Source organism: Macadamia integrifolia, chromosome 10 (genome assembly GCF_013358625.1).
Source record: "Macadamia integrifolia cultivar HAES 741 chromosome 10, SCU_Mint_v3, whole genome shotgun sequence".
In the NCBI taxonomy this organism is placed as follows: domain Eukaryota; kingdom Viridiplantae; phylum Streptophyta; class Magnoliopsida; order Proteales; family Proteaceae; genus Macadamia; species Macadamia integrifolia.
The window spans coordinates 15,072,078-15,096,110 of NC_056566.1; the positions used below are offsets into that span (position 1 = coordinate 15,072,078).

Sequence of the window (24,033 nt, forward strand, 5' to 3'; positions counted from 1 at the left end):
CATGGCTTCCTTCCCTCTCTCCCTCGGGTTTTATATAGGGAGAAAACAAAGTTTGCCAAGGCAAAAAGTGGACTAATAATGTTGAAGAATAGCATCTTAGTTGGAATTTTTCGGTAATTAGAAGTACTAAAGAAGGTGGCATGAGATTGGTGTTTCAAAGTTAAAGTAGAAAATTCAAACTCAATATTTTTATAGTATTGTGGATCTTAGATCTAACCTTCTACCAAAAAATAAATAAAATAAAAAAAATCTTAAATCTAATAATGGCCTGAGTGGTCCAACTAGAGAGGAGAGTTTTGCCTACGAAAGAGCAGGGGCGTTTTGGCTGTGTTTAGGAGTGATCTTTCCATCTTCAACAAGTCGATAGTGATCTCAATTTGAAAGAAAGAAAGTCTCAACATGGCGATCTAACTATGGCCCGGCTGATCTCATTGGAAAAGAGAGTTTTTACTCTGAAAGAGGCAAGGGTGGTATTGTATATAAGATCATGACGGTATTTAGGAGTTATCTTTTCCTTTTCAACAAGCCGGTAGTGATCTTATTTTTGAAAGAGAGTTTGGACGTAGCGATGTATACACAGCTTCATAGTGGAATGCTACTTGGCGAAAGTGCTGAATCCATAAGTTTTAATCTTCTCCCTTGTCTTGATTCAAAATATTTTAAAAGTAAGAGGCAAAGGAAGGGTTTAAAAATAATTTATCATTTAATTCTTTTCATCAACTTTTTTATGATAAACAAATCTTTTTTTTTAATTACATATATAAAATTATTCGGATAAAATTTTCCAACAATTTGGGCATGCAACAGGAATTGCCTGTGATTCAATCCTAGCCTACCATATATGTTGAGATTGTGTCCCATCACATGGTGAACAATAAAAAAATTGAATCCCAACTAAAATGGTGGAAAAATCCCTATCACCCTAGTTTTTAGGAAAATTTTATCCTTCTTATCTTGATTGAGAAGAAATATGTCATATTAAAAGGATTAAAATAAAAATTTTGACAAAATTTTTTTCTTTATTTTAATAAAGGAGGTTGTTTACACTTGGTTTAGGGACAAAGGTGTTAATTAAGGACCATTAGTGAATCGCTGTTATTATTATTAAATGCCCTATATTTTATCTCTTTGATAATTTAATACTCACAAGAGAGAATGGGAAACCCTGGCCGGCCAACTTTAAGAAAGATGAGACAATATATAAAGGGGAACTTCCCTTTTAGATGGTTAACCTTGCTTACGCCACCATCCACGAAATAAGGACATATGCAGCGGGATAGGCGGATGATCTATGAGGTTAGTTCTTATTATATGAATTATTGTATGCTATTTTATTTGATAAATCTCTTATATTCTATTTTAGGATGTATAATTGACTAATTGTCACTAAAACTGTCAACAGTTATTTAATGTAATTTGAAGGAAAAATGTGTTCGTCTAGAAATTTGCCACTTGTGTCTAGAGATATCCATCTGCTCCTCATCAAATATGGAAATGTTTATCATTATCGATGCTTTCGTATTTGTTCTGACTAGCCCCCTATAGTGGTGCAGGGGCCATTTTTCTAATGGAGAATTATTTCTCTAATTTGAAAGTGAGTTATCATTATCTGTATTTAACTTTTTCCTTCCCCTCCCCTCTTTGAAATGATCCCCTGACCTTTCTCTATGGAAAAAAAAAAAAGAAGAATGAAATGGGTTTTGAGGGACATGGAGAGCTTTAGATTTACTATACGGAAAGGATTTGTAAAGCCACCGAGTCGATGAAGACTCCAAGTTACTGAGACCACCCAAAAGTTTCACACAGAAGAGGAATGACCTTTCATGTGGACAAGCTCTTGAGAAGATAGAGAAGGGTTAGAAGAATGACCATACTCAGAGGCGAATTGTATTTGATTTGGTAAAAACACTAAGTTGCTTGTGATTCGGACAAATTCGGATCAAATCTAATCATTTTTTTTTAAGACTAAACAAGTTTTCATGAGTCTTAATCACCTGATTTTTCTTTTTTTTTTTTTATTCAACTCGAGTGATTTGCCCACCTAGTTTTCATAGGAGACTTGAATTTGTGAACACACGGAGGTTGAGTCTTGAACAACCATTCCCGCTTCTTCTTTTTCAAGGTCCGGGTCTGAGATTCCATTTTGTTGCATAAAACTTTTCATATATGGAATGCAGATCTGGAACCTAGCAAAAGAAAGAGTAGGAATAGCTTGCCCTAGGTACATGCTCAAATGTCAAGTTTCAGCTTTGATCAAGTTTTCCACTTTTCAGATATGTTCCTAATGTAACAGTATACTATTGAATCAAATGAAAAGACATTGCTGAGAAAGTGATGGTTATTTATGGATGAAATGAAACATTTGATTCATGTAATAGGTGAAAATTTTTCCATTCGTTAACTGAAAAAGATATGTGACCATAAAAGTTATTTTAAGTGGAACAAAATTGATGGCATGACAGAGTCGTCGAAACACTTATTTTGTTGAAAATATAAGATTATGTAGAGTAGTCATAGTACAGTAGTTGAGCATGGACATTCAAGAGAAGATGAATGGTTTAATCTCATTATGAAAATTTTCCTGATTCATTCATATATGACCTTTCATCCAATGATCCACCTAACAAAAGAATAGTTGTGGGTTCAAAAAAGGGTTTCTACCAAGCATGTAGGAATCATTTTCTCATAAAATATAATTTAAAGATATATATATATATATATATTTATATATTGGTGAAATAATTTAAAGATAATTAATAGTTAGAAAGAAACTAGCACCATTCTATATTTATGTCTCTCCAATGAAATAACATATTACCTTTTACTGTAGGATGAAAGAGAAACAAAACCATGCACCCAGCAGCGAATGGAATCCCCCTCCCCCTCCCCTAGCTAGCTTTATCAAGTTGAGCTGTAATATGATTCTATCATTGGAAACTACCTCTGGTGAATTGGGTGTGTTGTGCTATGACCATGATGGTTCTCCTTTGCTGACTATATCTCAACCTGTTACTTTCTTAGATACTTTGACTAGGAAGTATTGGCGGTATTGTTAGGCCTCCAATCAATTGTTGAAATATTCTCCCACCATCAAATTATTATAGAGTCTGATAACTCAAATCTTATTTCACTCCTTTACAATTCACATGAATCCCCTATTTTCACTATTATTGGTATTTTGGAGGATATCAAATCTATGGTATCCTGTTTTACCAGTTGCTCTTTTGTTTGTATTCCTAGGAAAGTGAAGTTTGTCACACATCTCCTTGACAGGAAGGCACTATCTATGACAAATAAGACAAATTATTCCTTGGCTCTTTGAATACTGTAATGAGGATGTCTTGAACTCCACTTGTACCCATTATCAATGAAAAAAAAAAAAAAAAAAAAAAAAAAAAAAACTATGCATTCAACCAGAAAACCCAATCCCTATTTAATATTATCAAAATGTCATGGTCCCTTCCCTTTCATGCAAACAAGGGTGGATCCAAGTAATGAAGACCTCATCCACTTGCCACGCGTCAACCCTGGATACCATCTTTGTCATATTTTTATTTATTTATTTATTGTCGTATATAATAACATTTTCTTCCAACACTATAATTGTGAAAAAAAAAACTTTTTAATTACTTTATATTAATTTTTTTTAGGCACATTTACAGTTCGCCACTTGTCCAGAGTTGACACTTAAAATAATGAGATGGGTTCTTTGAAAAAACGGGGTTATACCGGGTACCGATTCATGTGCACAACGATCACGTTTCCATTGACAACTTGTGATCATGATGCTGTCACATGGCAATGCTGTCTTGGCTCCCTATGTCCATTGGGTTATAATAATTTAGGATTTTATTATTATTCCCCATTTGAACTATATTTACTCAAATTTTTGTATTTTTTATTTTTTTTCCTGATACTCATTTGCTTTTTAATTTTTAAATCTTTTTATTTTCCTACTCTTTTTAAATACCCAGATTACTTTTCCTTTTCATATATTTTAAACCAAACCACTTATAAGTTTTGTCTCATCCAACTATCAAGGATATTGACATAGCTGATGTGTCCTTAAGAATATTATTTATTTATTTATTTTATTTTGTTTCATCTAATCATCAGGGATGTTATTTATTTATTTATTATTATTATTATTATTTACTCATCCATCATCATAAATTTAGCAATCTATTTTTTTTTATCGATTTTAGATTGGTATCGGTCTCAGCCAATCTAAGGATTAAAAAAAAATTAAAAAACGTGTGATACCCGATTATAACATATGATACCGATATAGATATAGATCGGATACAAAATTTATTCTTTTTGAATTTACAATACCCTTGATGATTGGATGAGACAAAACTTATTAGTGGTTCAATTCAAATCATGTTTTGAACCAATCAATTTGATAAAAGTGTAACAGGTTACAAGTGAAAAGGAAGATTAATATGGGTATTTAAAAAGAATAGGGGAGAAAGAGATGTAAAAATAAAAAAACGGGGGAGTATCAGTAAAAAAGTAAAAGGTAGGAAAATTTTAGTAAATATAGATCAAGTGTAGGGAGTGATAGTAAATTCCCTTAATTGTTTTTACTATTTTACTCGTGGTCCATACCGATCCATTGATATGGGGAATGGTCAGAAATCCGTATCAATCTCCGCCAATATTGATAATTAGAAATTGATTCCTCGAATTGATCAGAAATCAATCAAAAATTGATATCCATTTGTTAAGAACTTATATCTATTAAGATCGGTCATATGGGGGTGGGGAGTTTGTTTGATTCCACAATGATTTCACAAGAAAATTAATGTGGATTGATATAGTCTTAGTTCTTTCACCTTATAAACTGATTTATAGAGTTATTGGGACCGAGAGGAATAAAGTAAATGTAGGAACTGCATAGGATTTGATGAGGTTGAAGTTAAAGGTACTTAATAGTAAGAAAGAAAGTGAGAGTGGTGGTTAAAAATTCAAAATTCAAGATTTTTAATGGGAAAGCATTTCTTATGGGAGAGTGCAGTTTTTTTGCATGCACGAGAGCCAATGGGAGTACAAAGATGTTATTTTTCATTTCATGGGAGGGGGCAATAGGTATTTCATTTCCCATGTGTCTGGTTGCAGGGGTCACACTCTCCCCACGAAACCTCTTTTCCAACTTCTTCATTCTTTTTTCGGGGTGCTAATATTTTCATTTTTAATTTACAATGCATCTTTCGATATTTCTTGGTATGGTGAACTTCCATTATGCACGGGACATTTGCCTCAAGCTAGGTCTGAGATTCAATTATTTATTTATTTTTTCTTTTTAAAATTTTTTACTTCTTGGCACTGGACCTTCATCCCAAAAAGCGTATGATTCTAACTTCGACTTCTCTCTTTTTTTTTTTTTTTTTCCAGGGCCATTCATATGGGATATGTAGTGGTCTTTATTGCTTTGAAAGAAAATTAAATGGAAGGCTCGGATACCCATCATTAACACACAAATTATTTTTTTCAATTATTTCACCATCATACTAATTAATAGGCAACAAATAACAAGGGAACGTGCAGCAAGATAGGCTGATCATTTCTGACATTTGTGCCTATTATAAATTGTATTTAACTATCTTTTAGGGTGCAACTTTTTGTCAAGTAATTTTATTTTTATTGCTTTTTTATATCTTTTTATTTTTTCAATAAATAATATATGGGAAAAGGCTCTTTGGGCGGAAAGTATATATTGAGCTTTTTCCTATGGATTATTATATTAATTTTTAAGAAGATAATAATTAAAAATATCAATATAAGAGGGTGTGGAATACCCTGCTTGCTATTTGCTTAGAAGACTTTACCATAAGATATTAAAGGATAATTAACAACACCACCCTTAAATGAATGCCACTATTATAAAAACACTCCATATATAATATCAAATTATATTCAGACTTTATCATAACTGGCATAACATATATCTTATATGTTGATGTCAGTGATTATATATTTTTTAAAATATCAAAATACTCTTGCCAAATGTGAAGTGACTATTATACCCATCTGATAACTTCCCATCCCTAAATCAATACCTTCATGTTCGGAGCACCGACGGTCACTCTGTGCAGAGCAGCTACAGCGGCGACGGCGAGGTGGAGGGACTCGCGGCGACCAGCAGCGACTCGGATGAATTAAATTCAAAGCATAACCAACCTCGTCATTCACACAATCCAAAACTTCTATCGAAAAACAAACCCAGATGTCCTTACTCAGCCGCTATCAATGGCTGATTACCCCGACGATTTAGACGAACTCCTCGATAGTAAGTTCAAACAAAAAACCCTCTTTTTGTTTCTTCCTCTCGACTTTGTCACCCAATCGGTTTGTTTATTGACCATTGAATGTGGTTTTTTTTTTCCAGGTGCTTTGTACGATTTTCAGAATCTCAACCTCAATTCCTTTGTTCAAAGGTATGAACTTTTCTCGCTTTTAATCTTTAATCAAAGTTCCGCAGTAATGGTCTTGGATACCTGGATTTGAATTATTGTTTCATTCGTTTAGGAGTGAAGATGGTGGAGAGAAGCCTACTTTGCGGTGGGGTTCAAGGTTTGGGTGGTGGGTTGCCTTATTTGAGAAGTAAGAAGAAAGGGAAGCAGAAGGTGTCCAAGGAATCTCATGTTTCAGAGGCGCTTGAGAAGCTGAGGGAACAGACTCAGGAGGCTGTGCGGGAGTTAGAGTCGGCAACGGCGAAGGCCGGTGGTGATGATTTGGGGAAGGATAGAATGATGGAGGATTTTGTTAAGCAATTTGAGGAGCTTTCTGGGTCTCAGGTTTGCTTGGATTCTGAATTGGGTCTACGGTTGTCTTGCTCTCAATGTTGTGCTGCTGAATTTTGCGTTTTAACTGTTCTATTCAGTCTCTTTTCTTTGGAATTCTGTTTATGTTGTGGCTCTCTCTCTCTCTCTCTCTCTCTCTCTCTCTCTCTCTCCTTTGCGTTTGATGGCTTTCTCAACTGCACGGCGAAGGTGAGTAGAGGTAGGGGTGAAAAGGACTTGGGTAAAAACACGAGTTTTAGTCAATAAGGTATAATAGTACTTTTAATTCCTCATTTAACATCGAGTCACGGGAAATGATCTGAATGTAATTTGATATTAAAGGAGGTGTCTTATGATGATGATGACATTCTCTTGGGGAGTAACAAGTTAAGGACAAGGGCAAACCCCACAACACAAGCAACCTTACAGATAAGGCTAGAGTGATTGCTCTACAAACCACAACAAAGTACAAGACAATCAAACTAGCAAGAGTAGAGGGAGAGCTAGGGGGAATTGCATATGGATATCACAAGATGAAGTGATATGCCAGTTTCTTGGAGAACCAGGACAAGAGGAAAGAATGAAAGGGATTGCCCCTTTGTCTTATTTTCAAAATTATTTAATGTAAAAAAAAAATTAAATAATTTGAGAAAGACTTGTCATTTTGTCATTATTGAAAATTATTTATTTTCAAAAAGGCTTGTGAAATGATAAGATTTACTTTTAGTGGAAGGAAAAAAAACCTATAAATAAAAGCAAAATGGTGATATTATAATCTTATTTTTACCAATCTTAGTTACGGCAAGATTTTCCCATTATTTAATGTATTAAGAAAATATTTTAACTTATTATGGGTGACGCACCCATATTTCTTTTTATCTTATTGATAGGCATGAGAAGCTCTCCAAACTAGCAGATTGTCAAAATGCCATGGATTGACAACCACCTCCACAGAAAAAAAAATAAAATAAATAAAAATAAAAAATCTTCAATCCAAATGTAGAGAAATGTCCTGAAATCATCAAGAGTTCTCTGGTAGAAAAGCCTTGGTAAGAATTGTTTAGAATAGTTGTTAAAGTTGTGGTGTAATTCTGGACGAAATTTAGCTGTTGCCCAGGTTGCAACCCCTATGGCAGCCAAAGAAATGGAATCTAAAAGGGTATTTTGGAAAATACAACAACCTATGAGGGTATTTGTGAACCTAGGGAAAAGTGAATTATTCCATTTCTTTGGCTGCCAGCAAGGGGTTGTAGCTACTTGGCTGCAACCCGGGTAGTAGCCAAATTTTTTCCGTTGATTCTATGCTTATCGTGTGATCTAAAGTTTGAGATTTTTTTTTAATCTTCCCCCGATGGAAGAATAATATTTAGGCTTTGGTAGATATTTTTTATATGGAAGAAAAGATTGTCTAAGAGTTAAGGCAGCAATGTGCACTCTATTGATGCTTACACTTGCGTTCCCATTGGTCTCCATGCTGGTGGAGGGACCAACTCCCAGAGATAGAACACTTCCCCTTTTTATATTTACATCTTGGTTGTAGATGATTCTTGTTTCAATTATTTTTATATTTTTGGGTTTGTATTCCCTTAGCTTTCGTGCACTTATAGTCTCTTTAACCATCAAATTGCTTTTCTTTTTGTACTTTTTAAGACCTAAATGTAATTAGAAAGGCATATTGTAGCATTTTCTATTAAAAAATAGGTAACGATCGCATTAGGCTCCAAATTAATTTGACATGTGATCAATACAAGATACCTAATTTTGAACGATTAGGATTTTTTTCAATTTGCAAGCTACATTACAAACCGGGACTATGAACCACACTCTCCATTAGTCCATAACATTTTCTCATATTATATATAGGATAAAGATGATCTGGCCAACACGAAAATCTACCATGTGGCATATCAAATAGGGCACAAATTTTGTGGAGAGATTCGAGTTTTTTCTCAATCAGAAAAGACCAAACAACAAAACAAGGTTTGAAGGTCTTCCAAAGGGTTCGCACCAAATTTTATGGAGAGATTTAAGTTTTAGCCCAATCAAAATTGACCAAATAACAAAATAAGGTCTAAAGGACTTATGAAGCATGCGCACCAAGACAGATTTAGGAACGCGTTTCAAGGTATCGATATCCTATCATCCGATACATATTGATATTGCTGGTACCTGATGCAATAGATGGTATCAATCCGTACTGAGGCAAAATAGTCCAAAATTTGAGGGCAAAACCATTTTTTCACGAAAAAAACACATTAGGGCCAAATTGGCAAGGGGGAAGGTACAATATCAAGAAGGTTCTCCGAAAAGGAGGACTTCCACACACCCAAATAAGGGTAACACACGGCCCACTTACAGATAGCATAGACACAAACATTGTCATTTCTTCGAACAAAAGAGAAAGAGATTAGAAAAGGACCCTAACTTTCTAATTAAGGCAAGAACATCAACCATCTCATCATACATATGATAAGAGAATTACCTGTCCATCTCCTCTAAACGGCTGTCCCTAATTAAAAGCCTCAAAATACGCTACATCTTTGGCTTGTCTTTCAATTTTAGATGTGGATGTGGATGTCCTTCATTTTCACAATCTTCTCCTCCACCTCTTCTTCTTGTTCTTCATTCTTTCCTAATTATCTCTGTATCTCTATAACCAACCCAATCTCCCTGTCCCCTCTCTTTCCCCCTCCTCTCTCCTCTCCTTCATGGGAGAACATCAGACACGTTCCCCATTAGATTCCCACAGCATCCTTGGTGTCCCTAAAGGTTCCTCCATTAAAGATGTCTGCAAGGCCTACAAATCCCTTGTCACAAGATGGTATCCTGATAAGAATTGTGCTTCTAGCAAAACTGATGAAGAAGATGCCAAGTTAAAAGTCCTTAATGAAGCTTACTTTGAGGTAAACTCACATCCATTACATGTTGGTCATAGATTTGAAACTTGAAAACAGCCTCTCCGCATGCGTACATATGACCCTCACAGACCTGTAGTAGTAGGAGCCTCATGCACTGGATTGTTTTTTTATGTGAAATGCACTTGTCAAGTGCATCCATGTTAATTGAATCTATGTCAATGTCATTATCTTCATGTCTGCATCTCTTCTCAGGCCCTTCACAAGAAACAAGAGGAAGCTAATAATGGGGGAGGAGGGGATAATCTCTTCTACCAGAATCGGAGGAGCGTCGACGATCAGTTCTACACGCCGTCATTCCTCTCTAGGAATACAACCCGAAGATGTCAAACTCCATCGCCGGTTTCTAGCCCACTCACAAGAAGCTTGAGCAGAAACACCACCCCTAGCAGCAGCCCTACTGAGCCATTGTTCTCGAGAAGCACGAGCCGAAAGAGCACCAGCACTGCCAGTCCAATGTCCAGCCCTAATGAAGCACCACCTCTCTCGAGAAGCACAAGCACAAGCACAAGCACAACCACAAACAGAAGGAATACCAACTCCATCCCCATCACCCCTAAGGAGCCACCACTCTTGAGAAACTTGAGCAGAAGGAGCAGCACCACACCTATCATGTTTTCCTTCTCAAATACAAGGACTAAGCCCCCACCAATTGAGAAGCAGCTAGGCTGCACCCTTGAGGAGTTGTTGAATGGATGCACCAAGAAGATCAAGGTCACAAGAGATGTCATTACCAATACTGGGTTAGTAATTTTTTTCTCCCTATAGTCCATGAACCTTTGAGAACTCAATAATGGATGAAAGAATGCAAAACATATGATTCTGGATGACTTTGGTAGTAATGTGATGGTTGGCTCCTAGAGAGACCTACAAAAAAGAGGGGCCTGGGTTGGGACTCTCTAATGCTAAAGTCAGTTTTCACATAACAATATTAAATTGGGAGCCATGAAGAGCAAGATAGAGTTTGGTCTCTTTTTGTTTTTCTTTCCATTTTTATAGGATAAGTAGCATGAAACCCTAATCCCAATAAGGGGATGAAATCTTCTCTGCTTTATAGTTGGTTTGTTTTTATTTTTTTGAAGGTCACGTGTCCCACGCCTATTGGTGAGGTGTTTTTTTGGTGTATCGCTCAGGATTATTAGTTTATCTTGGGAAGATATTCATGGCCATTCTCTGTTGCAGATTGATTGTTCAAGAAGAAGAGCTGCTGAGGATAAAAGTTAAACCTGGATGGAAGAAGGGAACAAAGATTACATTTGAAGGAATGGGAGATGAAAAACCAGGATTTTTACCAGCCGACATCATCTTCTTGATTGCAGAGAAACGTCACCCAATATTCAAGAGAGAAGATAGTGACTTGATCTTATCAATAGAGCTTCCATTAGTAAAGGCCCTCACTGGTTGCACCCTCTCAATTCCTCTCTTGGGTGGGGAGAAGATGGGTTTGTTACTGGATGAGATTGTGTACCCTGGTTACCAAAAGATAATCCCAGGCAAAGGGATGCCTAATCCAAGAGAGCAAGGAAAGAGAGGAGATCTGCGAGTCAAATTCCGCATTAATTTCCCAACACAGTTGAGCGATGAACAACGCTCTGATGTTGTTGATGTTCTTCAAGATTGTGATTAAAAATCAAAGTTGTTTTACCTTAATGTTTCTTTTTCAAATTTTCTCTTTGGCATTCACATTCACTGCCAATACTCAAAATCTTGTACTAGTGTATCATATAAAATAGAAGCTTAATATAGTCATCCATATGGTTTAAACAGAGCATTTCCAATGACCCCTGTATTATGGCCCAATTGCTTTACACCCCACAAGTCTGTTATGGTCCCATATCAACTTATGGGGCTGATCCCGTATCAGTTCATTACGTCCAACCCATGTTCCGGTGGTCATAATAAAACCCCCAACTAGCCTGCACCCCAAGTGCCTTGCGCACCAGTAACGTAGCTTGTTGCTGCTGGCTTTGGGGCAGCCCGCAGCAGCAGACCGTGGCTTACGGCAACAGGTCCTTTTGGTGTTTTTCGGTCGTTCAACTAAGGAAGTTTTGGAGCCAGCAGTTTTTTTTTTCGTTTAGCTGCGATTTGAAGGGTTTGAATGGGCTTTGAGAATCCCTGAAACCATGTCTCCCGGCATTGGGTTCATCGGAGCCTTACCATTTTTCACCGGAGGGCTAGCAGTCTTCACTGGTGGCTGGAGTGACCGGCGGCAGCCTGTGTCTAACTATAGAGCGGTGGCGACGGCAGTGAACTGCTTAAATTTTCTTCCATTAACATAGAAAGGGGATGGGGATAATTTCTCTTTTTGTCGAAAAAAATCCAGTGTTAGGAGGTTGAATAACTCACAAGGACAAAATGCTCTTTTCATTCAACCACTGTCAGCAAACAAAACTATAATACGAGGGGTGTCTAAGTAATTTTTTATTTTCTCAAAATAGAAAAAATAACCAACAGCAATAGCTTCCATTTCCCAAGAGATGTCTAGGCTTCTAGGATCAAGGCCATTCTAGCCAATAACTTGGCCTATGCAATTGCAGCCTGACCTGGATATGATACCATATTCAGGCCCTACGAAAGCCCTGGAAATAACCAAATGGAACACCAGATATGTTTTCTTCACAAGCACTCGTACCATCCTCCGTTTCAACATACAAATTCCGCTCCCCCCCCCCCCCCCCAACCCCCATCCCACCCCTGCCCCCCTGTGCAACCTTCAGAACATTTAAGAGTTTCAATTGCAGGCCAACCAACTATATAATCCATTCCCCTGGTTGACCACCAAGAGTATCTGCCTGGGTTGCAGATCAGTTAACCTTTCCTAACTCAACTGGGTATAACTTTTTAGATACCAGTTTCCCCCAACACTCTTTGGGAGGTTGGTGGAGAGGATAGGAAATCCCCAGTGGTTAGAATTCAGTGTGAAGACAGGTTTATGGTATGAGCAAACATATCAAGCAGGCGTGAGACGTGAAAACAAACTAGTAGCCCAAAAATCCACCATAGTAAAATGTAACATCTGGCTGGACAAAAATAGAAGAAAAGAGAATAGGAGAGGAGGCGACATTTGATTGAGAATCCCACAAAAAACGCAGACCATTTTTCCCACAATGAACACCAAGAAAAAACTAATCACCAACATCAAACATTTTGCAATCAATAGACACCATTATTCATTTATCTTGGAATAAATTAACATAACTTACAATCGATTTGGAAAAAACTACTTGAGCAATACAGAAAAAATGAAGCGAAGTTACATAAATACTGACAGTTAACTATGATCAATCAACCCCTAACCAATCGAATCAAAGCACAAATTACACCAAACATATCACCCTCGAGCATAGCCTTGACCAATCTTTGTTTTCCAGGGGTGTATGGAGGGTATCTTGCTGGTGCATCGCCACCAAAACTTCGGTGCAGAACTGCCTTCTTGTGGCTAAAAGCTTCAAATGAGAACTTTCCGTGGTAAGAACCGGTACCACTTTCTCCGACTCCTCCAAAAGGTAAAGAGGGATTTGCAAGCTGCACCATCAGAATCAAAATACATTAAAGGATTCCCATACCTACTCAAAATACATGTAAACATGCATGTTGTTTGAAAGCTAAATTATTGAAATGCCTTCGAAACAGCTTGTCCAAAACATGTGTATGGGTAAAGGTGAGGGATAAGACAAATGATACTCACAGTTGAATACAAGGAAAAAAATAATACAAAAATCTATACTAATTCATGGAAAATGATTCAAGGAAAAATATATTGCATCATAGGCTCATAGCGGTTGGCATCATAAATGTTAATTAATCAGATCATCATTCCCATGTCCAAACTGCAATTATTTTGGCATACCACTGGTGTTTTGAAATCCCATATATGTATAAATGTTATTATGAATATAATGTTCTATGTGCAGTTCTAGTATACTCACATGGAGAATTGTGTCATTGATGAGCATCCCTCCTGCAGAGATTTTTCCCACAAACTCTTCCTCGAGCTTTTTATCATTGCTGAAGAGATATGCAGCAAGAGGCTTTGATTTCGAGTTAATTACATCAAAGCTATTTTCCAACTTGTCAACCTTTTCCAGAACAGATTAGAAAGAAAAAAAATCATTGTTGTTATCTAGTGCTTAATATATATGACGTACAAATGATAACAGTTTTATCTTATCATCTTTCTAGATAAATGGAATAAATATTATGAATTAGAGAGAGTACCGTGATAATGGGAAGTAACGGCCCGAAAATTTCTTCATTCATGATCTTAGAGTCTTGCGGAGCATCCAATAACATGGTGGGTGCGATATATCTGCAAGCCGTAAAAAGAAGTATTGATGGTCATAATTGTTTGTCCCCTACATTAGCTAGCAAACCCAGAAGGGTAAGGATGATAACAGTGGTAATAACAACACCGATAACTAATATTGGTGACAGCGAACTCACAATCGTTTCTCATCCCGTTGACCTCCGTGGATTATCTTACTGGATACCTTATCCTCATCCAAGAGATTTGACAAGCGTGCAAAATGGTTGGAATTCACAATGCGGGACATATCTTTTGACTGCAGTGGATCCTTCCCAAAAAAATTCTCCAATGTATCCTTTAGAGCATCAATCTGACGAAAAAAGAAACAACATCAATGGAAGAATCCTGGAGAGAGACATTATTCGCACAATTGACAACACAGAAAGCGCAAGAATTTCTACCAATGTAGGAGCAAAAGTTTTTGTGGTTATAATGTAATCTGGAGACACGCATGTTTGTCCACTATTGCTTCCCCACTTTCCTGCAACTATCCTTCTAGCCGCAACCTTCAAATCTCATGGCGAATTCAAAATCAGCATAGCAAAAATCACAGTGACCATAGTTAGCAGTAAAATGAAATGACTGGCCTATTGGCAATATACCACGAGTAGTATAGTTAAAGGCAAGTATTATACCTTCAAGTTGATGTTTGAATCAACAACTAATGGACATTTTCCTCCAAGCTCCAAAACCACAGGTGTGAGGTTCTTTGCAGCAGCAGCCATAATAACACGTGCCACTTTTCCATTACCTGCTTATTTGATGATTTGTTACTTGATCATGATAATGCCCAGGCAAAAAACAAACCAACTATAATAAACCCAACATCCAACCAACTACTTGACATGATTAGTAAAAGCATCCTAGCATTGTTATTTTATTTTTAGATATTTTTCTTAGCAGATTAGAGTAGTTAGAAGAACATGGTGCAGTCGAAAATGACCCAGAGAGAAGTGAGAAAAGATAGAGATGGCTACAAATTAACAAGAAATGTGAGTCTAAATAGAGTTGAATAAGAAACAGGATTCATGTAGCCCAGCCCATTTAGTTGGAAGGCTCAGTTGGGATTTATTAGTCTGATAGAATGAGTCTGTGACTGTATCAATTCTCACAATGGCCACATCTTGCTCCTTATTTCTTTGGTGGCATTACTATAATAAGGCCCTGTTCAATAACACTCCTGATTCTTGATTCCACTGGTAATAAAGTGGGAATGGAATTCGGTTTGAGTAAAACTTGTGCACCTCTGTGCACAGTTGATGGGATGCATTATGATGAAACAGCTTATGAAGCTGCAGTTCAGATCATATTCAATGTATTGCTTATTGAATCTCATCAGTCAGCAGCTTTGAAGTGGTTGACTGTTTGCTTGCTTCCCTTTCTTTGCATCTTCCTTGGCAATAACTAATTCCATTTGGAGGGTGAAAATTAAATTCAAAGCTTTTGATCCTTGCAACAGGTGGACCTTGTAGCTTTTATTTCCTCATCTCTTCCCCAACAGTTAAGGTAGTTTACCACTGATTTATTTTTTCCCATACTGTTTTTCTTTCTCCTATTTATTTGTCTGGGTAATAGAGAGGGAGCAGGGAAATGATAATCCCCCCTGTATTAATATGTATTCACAACTGCATATAAGCTGGCTGATGGATAGTGAGGATGATGGCAATGATTAATGGCAATTTGGTAAATATTGGGAAGGTGTAAAATTGGAGAAAGGTATTTATTTTATACAATGGCATTTTTGTAATAATTAGGTGTAGAAAAATAATTGATTCTGTCAGGTGCATACCAAAATCTGATTCTCATATATTTCTGTTACAGGATCGATACCAGAACACTGTTACCAAATCCTACTCCCAAAAATCATGGAGTCAGGAAAAATCAATTCCACCTGGAATCAGTGGGATGGTTATCAAACAGGGCCTAAGACGCATGCCGTTGTGCACCTCTGCGTGCTTATGGACCTTTTGGGGTTTTGCCGCTATATTTGAAACAAACAAAATATGAGCTTTGTTCACTGGACCATTTTATCCCTAGGGGCCCACTTAGGTTGAGAAAATATGCCCACTGTTTTGCAAGTTGGTTACGCTACTAGAAAGAATAGTCTTTGTTATTTTGTGTAATAGTTACAAGCTATAACACTAAGGCTTTGTTAATTTTCGATAATGATTATGTATTTGTTGCTGAATGGGCCATTGCTTACTGCTAAGAGCAATGTACAGATTTTTGTTTAGTTGCATATCACTTATGTTGGTGCATTCCTCTCATGCACTAGGAAGCTTTGGCACCTTCCACTGTGCCTCTTCCATTAATTACTCTACTTACACCTATACTAGACTCCTACAAAGCTTAAATTTTCTAATTGTATGGCTTTATAAAACAAATTTCTCCTTTCCATAATTTAACCAAATAAGATGAACAATCATACCAAGGAATAAATAGGAGAACCAAATATTTACAGTATTTATTTGAATATAACTATGGTCATTTTATGTTGAATATGATTTTCAACCAGCAAAGCTTGAAGGTTCTATGGATATAAGTTTGACTTTCTGCTCCCTGAAATGATATTTAGTCCAGGGAAATCAAAATGGAAATACCAAACCACCATGTAATTTTTCCATCTGTAGCCATTTTATATGAAAGGATATCCTAAAGAAGTAAAAGTTAGTGAATGGATACAAACCTGTATAGAATATTTTATCCCACTTCTGCTCCAGCAAGGCAGTTGTTTCATCAACAGCACCCTCAACAACTCTAATGGCCGATCTGTCTACATACTCTTCCACGTACTTCGCGAAAAATGAGGATGTTGCTGGAGCAACTTCTGATGGTTTTAAGACCACAGCATTGCCAGCCGCAATAGCACCTATGACTGGATCAATAGATAACACTGGAAGGGAAAATAAATAAAATTTCGTCAGATAAAAGGACAACATGATTTTAGAAGCATATTATACTTCAAAAGGACTATTTGTTCGCAAAAACAAGGAAGCCTTCCATCAAACAAAATACTACAGGAACAAAAAAAAGAAAAAAATGTGGGACAGTCTTCATATATTCAAATAGAACATTAAATCGGAAACAATGGGTGTAAATCTTTGTATTCAGGAAAAAAAAGAAAAAAGAAAAAAAGAATACACTGTCTCATACTTTTCACCATGACTCATGGATCAGTCAATTTTACACTTAAGTTTTAATGGAAGAGAACAAGGAAACTGTTAAGGGGGGAAAAGAAACCTTGGATGCACTCTATTGGCCATGCACATGTGTCCTAAAAGTTGGCATCAAGAGGACCAAACGTGTGTACTATTGACAAAAGGTAGAAGTGGCTAAAGCGTGAGGAGAAAACAGCAGGTTTGAGCCCAAGGTCGTCATCTTATCCAGCCCCTTAAAACATCCACCATGTATTGAAATGCATTCTTCTACTTCAACCAGGGTCATTCATAAGGCCACTACACTTGGGCTGACTTTACACTTGTCTTGGAATGCAAGGAGAGGGAATGGGCATAATTTTTACGAGGTGAAGAAAAATTCACTTAAAGTGCTAGATGCCAGATTAACTCAATCATTATTTCATCTGTATCCTTCTCAAGGAGTGTAAGGGGAACCACAACATTTTCTTCAACAATTGAGATGCATTTAGCCCTTTAGTTAATTCAAATACTGTCCAATATTCAATAATCAATTTAAAAGAAATTAAAGCTTTAAAAGAAAGGTCACTAATCCAAATGTAAAAATAAAAAGAGGTGGGGGGGCGGGGAGAAAATCATCGAAAACTTGGAAGGTGAAAGTAAGAGCTAATGCATCATAGAATCTTTTCAGGTTAAAGAACAAGATTGCCACTTAACTTTCTAGTCCAACAAGGAGGGAAACATGGGCAAAAAATTATAGTCATATTCAATGTACTATCAAGAGTTCTATTTTCATGATTCAATATAGAATTATAATTTTGCTTGTTTTACTGTAAAAGAAGTGCATGAATAGATGACAATGTACTACTTTTTTCAGGCAAAAATGATGTAATAAAAAGAACAAAATGCAGCTATAAGCAAGGGATGATCATATCTAGGAGTGTACTTCCATCTCAATATATTGAAATTTGAAGAAGAAATATATTGGATGAGTTGAATACAATGTAATCATTGATGTAAGAAACCAGATAGAAACATACAGAGAGGATAGTTCCAAGGTGAAATAACCAATACGACGCCAAGTGGTTCTGACACAATTTCTGCAGATGATGGGAAGGTTAAAATTGAACTCTTGACCTGCACAAATGTCAAAACATTTCACTTGATGGTTACCTTTTACAACAAAATAGCATGGCTGATAATTGTTTCCCAAGAAAGAATGGTCCAATAAAATACCTTTTCTGGCTTCATCCATTGTTTTAAGTCCTTAAGCGCATGAGTACATGCAGACTTTATCATTGAAATCTGCGTAGCAAGTGACATGAGTCAAATAAAGAGAATAGAATAGAATAGACGAGTAAATAAGAAAAACACAAAAGTAGTATATCAATTCCAGAACCTCTTGTCCCCCCCCCCCCTCTCTTTTTTCTTCCCCCAGAGGGCAGATCTATATATTGATTCTGAAAATTGGCCAGAAGATCACCTAAACATGCATGCTAGTTAGTTACTAGACAATACCATTCTGAGAAGATGTCAAGATAGCATAGCTTTCTTGATTGCCTATGCATTTACACAATTGAGCAATATATTTTGATAACTAACAACATAATAAAGTTTTCTACACATCCTTCAGTTTTTATACGTGACATCACAGACTTGGGTCCTCCTCTGCGAAGCAGAGGGTAAGGCTGTGTACATTTGACCCTCCCAGACCTTGCAATAGCAGGAGCCTCGTGTGCTATGCTGCTTTTTTTTTTTTTCTTTTAACCACAGACCTGGGTCAAAATCTAGATTTTATGAGAAAAAATTTCAGGGATATACTGCAAAACCTGGTTCAAAATGCCTATTATTTTCAACAGACAGCATTTGGAGCACTCAAAACATAGAGATCTATCCCAGTGTTGACTGGATAAAACTAATTATTCTGCCAGCAGGCAATCAAAATGCCATAAGCTGTTCCATTCCTTATCAAGTCCTGAAAATCCTCAACACAACTAGTTATGTTTCCCTAAACAGCTACTGCTTTCATCCAGGAATTACAGCATCTTTCATCAACATAATGGCACCTGGGTCAAAATCTAGATTTTATAAGAAAAAATGTCAGGGATATACTGCAAAACCTGGTTCAAAATGCCTATTATTTTCAACAGACAGCATTTGGAGCACTCAAAACATAGAGATCTATCCCAGTGTTGACTGGATAAAACTAATTAATCTGCAAGCAGGCAATCAAAATGCCATAAGCTGTTCCATTCCTTATCAAGTCCTGAAAATCCTCAACACAACTAGTTATGTTTCCCTAAACGGCTACTGCTTTCATCCAGGAATTACAGCATCTTTCATCAACATAATGGCACCCCACAGTAATCTATCCGCTGTAACAATAAATCATGCAACCAGTGGCAGTAAAAATAGATAAATTCATTCATTTAAACAGCAACAATCCTCTAATAATATTTTCGGCAAAGCATTCCTGCATCAATTATTTCTCATGTTAAAGATAGATTTTCGCAATTACAGCACATAAATGTGCATATCTGTTACTTTAATGAAAATAATTGCAAAAATTTGTAGCATTCAAAAGATTTTAATATATAAATAAATCAAAATAAAAACCATCCACATCTGAATCATTTGAACCTTCTCCAACCTAATAGAATATCATCTTGATTTCCCACCTAAAACCCCCTTCACTTTTCACTTTATAGCAGCAATTTCTTCGCTAAACTTCAATAAGTAGGTCGCAATCATGTGTTCTAGCAATTATTTTTATGCAAAATAAGACAAAAAAAAAAAAAAAAAAAAAATCTACACATTTATAACCAGAGCAATCTCTCCTACCCAGCAACATTAGGGGAAAAAAATTATTTCAAATGAATACTCTGTCATGACGTTGACTTAATTACCCTTCACCACAATCATTTTATAAAAGTACCAATTAGAATCAAATTGCAAAAGATCGAAACAGAAACACAGCCATGTTCTTGTATGAACCATGGATCTTGAAAACATAGAAGAGACAGAGAGAATCTAGAAAGGACCTCGGTAACATGAGCCTCAGTTTCCGGCTTCGAAAGATCCTTATAGAGAGCTTCAACGAGTTCATTTTCCTTTTCGGAAACTAACTTCGCGATACCCTTCAACTGCGCTACTCTCCATTCATAGCTTTTCGTCTTACCGGAAGCGAAGGTTTTTCTAAGCTCTTTCACAAGCGAAGCAGCGGCGTCGTTATCGAATCTCCCCTTCTTGTGCTCTTTCTCCCCGGCCATGATCAGAGATAGAGAGAGAAAAGAAGGAAGATAAGAATGGAAGAAGGAGATGACTTCAGAGAGAGGACGAGAGAAAAGCAGCCAACCGTGATAGAATTTGTCCCAAGTTACAAACTGACAGGTTGTTTATATAAAGTTTTCTTCTGCAATTGCCACATATTTAGCGCCATAGTTTAGTAGTTTATTTAAAACAGGAAAGCGGTTTGTTTCCCACACTGGCGTTTTAGAAAACCACACCAATGAGAGCGGCCGAAGACGCATCAGTCCAATGAGGGAGGTGCCGATTGCTGACCCTTCGTATGAGAAATTTTGTCAATGGGAACATAATCACGGCGTTGAAGGGAAGTTTTTTTCTTTCCCTTTGAAGATGGAAGTTACCTACGACAGCAGAGTGAAAAAATTGAACCCATATTTTGGTTGTGGGGCCATAGTTCATTATGTGAGCGGGTGTGAAAAAGAATCTTCTATCTCGATTTTGTAAAAATATTTTGTTCCATTATAGAGTTGAGGTTTTTTCACGACTTCATAATGAGATATCACAACAATGAGAGGGTGGGAGATGAACTTGTTCGATCTGAGGGCTCAATTTTGTCAATGAAAGAGTGTTCCCGTGTGGGAGCTAATCTAATGGTTTGTTGGGCAAATAAGTATCATGATACTTTGATAAAACTATTAAATTTGAACTCAAGCATAAATGGCAATGTGGCAAAGATTCATTATATAGATAGAGGTTTTCTTATGGGAGAGTAGTGGGGCTCTTGTGTTTGCATAAGAGCCAAGTATAAAAATCATTTACAATGAAGTAGTGAGCGGCAATGAGGATCCAATAGTTATGGTGTATCCCAAGACTCTCCCAGTCGATAGATTCTCACTGTTACTTATCGCAAAAATTTAAACTTCAAGAGCCAATGGGATTGTACAAGAAAACATCAACATAGATTTTATTTTTTATTTCATTAGGGACATGCTGATCATTTCACGGTTCCCATGTGACTACATAAGGCCACACTCTGGAAAAAAATCGTTTACAATTCGGATCTAATATAATTCCGTGAAATACCACCTTCAGGAGGTGACACGTGTATTGATACCAATGTAATGGTCCAGATCTGATTTAAATGATTCTTCACTGATTTAAGGTTTTATTAGTTATACCAAATCTGAACCATTACATTGGTATCAATACACGTGTCACCCTCTCAAGGTAATATTTCATGAAATTGTACTAGATTAGAATTACAGACGATTTTAACCCCCACACTCCACCAAGAAACCAAATTTTCCTTTCCTGAAAATAGTAAGGGAGATGGTTAACAAAGTTTTCGGAAACATTGTCATGTGATCAATCTAGGTTAGATCTTTTCTATTCATAGGTAGCATTTGCTAAATCAAAAGGGTTGGAACTTTTCTATTCATAGGTAGGATTTGCCAAATCACAAGGGTTGGGTTTTTAATGATTTACTTGGCACATGGCTTTCATCTAACGGTTTTAGGTTTCTTTCATTATTTTTATTTATTTATAAAGTAGGAATCAGATAGCCAAGAAATAGATACAGACTATGATGTCTGATACGCAAAGGACATTACTGACACCCAAAGGACATTACCCTCCAAAGCCAAGGGATAGGGAACCCCACACCAAAATATGGGAGATGATTCCCACTTTGAGTTCATATGCCATTTTAGGACAAACTTACTTTTCGTATGTCACGCAAAGCAAATTCGCTTGTCTTGATCAATTCTCAATCTTGATCTTTTTATCTTGATACAGCCAAGGGATAGGGAACCCCACACCAAAATATGGGAGATGATTCCCACTTTAAGTTGATATGCCATTTTAGGACAAACTTACTTTTTTTATATGTCACGCAAAGCAAATTCTCTTGCTTTGATCAATTCTCATTCTTTGACCTTTCTGATCTCGATACATTAATACTGTTTAAAGGATGAAAATATAATAAAAAAAAAATTAAAAGTAGAGGTAAATCTGTCAAATACAATCTTGATCAATATTGAAAGAGTAACAGTTTTGATCGATCCCCAAGTGTTTTTTGTAGGGGAACATGGCTCTTTTATGCATACAAAACATTAGGATGCGGGATGAACATCAATTGGAATGTTATTTTGCATTTCATGAGGTTTTGGGATTGTTATTTCACCCTTATTTCTTTCTTTAATTGGGGAAATGAACACTCCTTAGTTGTGTAGCGTCTACACTAACATGGGGTCAATGAGAAGACATACATGGGCATCCATAGGGGTGGGCCTTGCATGGGAAAAAATAATTATCCATTATTAAATAACTATTTAGCTAAGTTTTGACCAAATACAAGAGTTCATTTGGATTGAATTTTTAATCATAAGTAGTACTTGAAGCTAAACTTTCAAAATTAAATATGTTGCTACTCCCTTAATTAGCCATTAGAATAAATAAGACCCTTCCAACAAAAAAAAAAAAAAAAAGAATAAATAAGACCCGTCAAGAACCCTAATCATCCTAAACTATGAGCTGGACAATTATAATATTTATCCTAGGTTTGGTTTACTAAAGACTAATAGTATCTTAGAAAATCTGAAATCTATGGCTTATGAAGCATCATCTGGTAGGAAGCCAATATTTAGGACAAACATCATGGCATGTAATATAAATTATGCTATCTAATGTGTTTTATCCTTTGTTTTGACTAAAAAAAAAAACAGGGTAAACAAGGGACCCAAGAGGGGCAAACAAGGGGATCATAGGACAACACTTATTGCAATACTAACCCTTAAAATTATTAAAAAAAAAAAAATACTAGTATTACATTTCAATAATTTTGGATTAATAGAGTCGAATCAATATCTTTTTTAGACTTACGCTAACACCCTACTACCTAGCCGCTTGCCACTAAAATAGAAGTACATCCCAAAGTTTAAAGAATTACAATTTATACAGTATTCATTATGTTGACATTTTAATTAGAAGACTATGACCAATAATAATAAAAAAAAAATTATTGTTGAATTGTCCTTTTCACTTCGTAAGAAAGATAAATTTGTGTCAATTTTCATGATTAACTATTTCAAAGTATAGGTAGTTAGATGAGTCCAAAGACCGAAGTATGCAATAGAGTGGAAGATTCAATTCTAATATCTGTTCAAAGAAGTGGGGAAGCCTCTAGGTATGAAGTATATTTAATTATTAAATAAAAATCACCATATTTTTCCACTCTTTCTTTCAAAATCCCACGAAAATAGTTTGTGGAAATTTCCCTGTTCGGCGAGTGAAGCGGTCATTTTCCAAGCATTCAAACATGCTTAAAGTGACTCGGTGTTCGAAGATCCAGACAAGTCGAACCCAATTCAAGGTTTAAGAATATTGAAACAGTCCAAAATCTTCAACACTCGACTCAGTTGATTTGTGTTTCATCTATGGGATTTTCTTATTGATAGATTTATATTTTTATTTTTTTGTCCATTGTTTTATTTTTAAAACTTATTTAATGTAAGAATAAAAAAATGGTTGGTAAAAAATTTTAATTATATTTATTGTACTTCATATATGAAATGATGGATTTACCCTTATTGAAAATATTATATTAAATAATATTAAGTATAAAATAAGGCGTATTTAAATGAATGTGT

The 24,033-nt window shown here is 36.2% G+C and overlaps 2 protein-coding genes and 1 long non-coding RNA gene across 3 annotated transcripts; 2 read left to right on the plus strand and 1 right to left on the minus strand.

Annotated features, from left to right (window-relative positions):
• Positions 1-6,049: 6,049 nt before the first annotated feature.
• On the plus strand, positions 6,050-6,919 carry LOC122091313. Its single transcript, XR_006143914.1, has 3 exons — positions 6,050-6,292; positions 6,392-6,440; positions 6,532-6,919. It is a non-coding gene; the product is annotated as an uncharacterized LOC122091313 (long non-coding RNA).
• Positions 6,920-9,305: 2,386 nt separating this feature from the next.
• LOC122092166 (dnaJ homolog subfamily B member 1-like) lies at positions 9,306-11,468 on the plus strand. The gene is made up of 3 exons (XM_042662507.1): positions 9,306-9,688; positions 9,896-10,443; positions 10,883-11,468. The coding sequence occupies exons 1-3, from the start codon at positions 9,494-9,496 to the stop codon at positions 11,325-11,327; spliced, it is 1,188 nt and encodes a 395-aa protein (XP_042518441.1). The 5' UTR covers positions 9,306-9,493; the 3' UTR covers positions 11,328-11,468.
• A 1,377-nt stretch (positions 11,469-12,845) lies between these two features.
• LOC122090817 (aldehyde dehydrogenase) lies at positions 12,846-20,530 on the minus strand. Its single transcript, XM_042660539.1, has 10 exons — positions 20,182-20,530; positions 18,377-18,445; positions 18,181-18,277; positions 16,693-16,899; positions 14,642-14,757; positions 14,408-14,512; positions 14,144-14,316; positions 13,919-14,009; positions 13,630-13,779; positions 12,846-13,225 (listed from the first exon to the last, which is right to left on the minus strand). Exons 1-10 carry the CDS (start codon positions 20,407-20,409, stop codon positions 12,986-12,988), a joined length of 1,476 nt encoding a protein of 491 aa, XP_042516473.1. The 5' UTR covers positions 20,410-20,530; the 3' UTR covers positions 12,846-12,985.
• Positions 20,531-24,033: the final 3,503 nt, after the last annotated feature.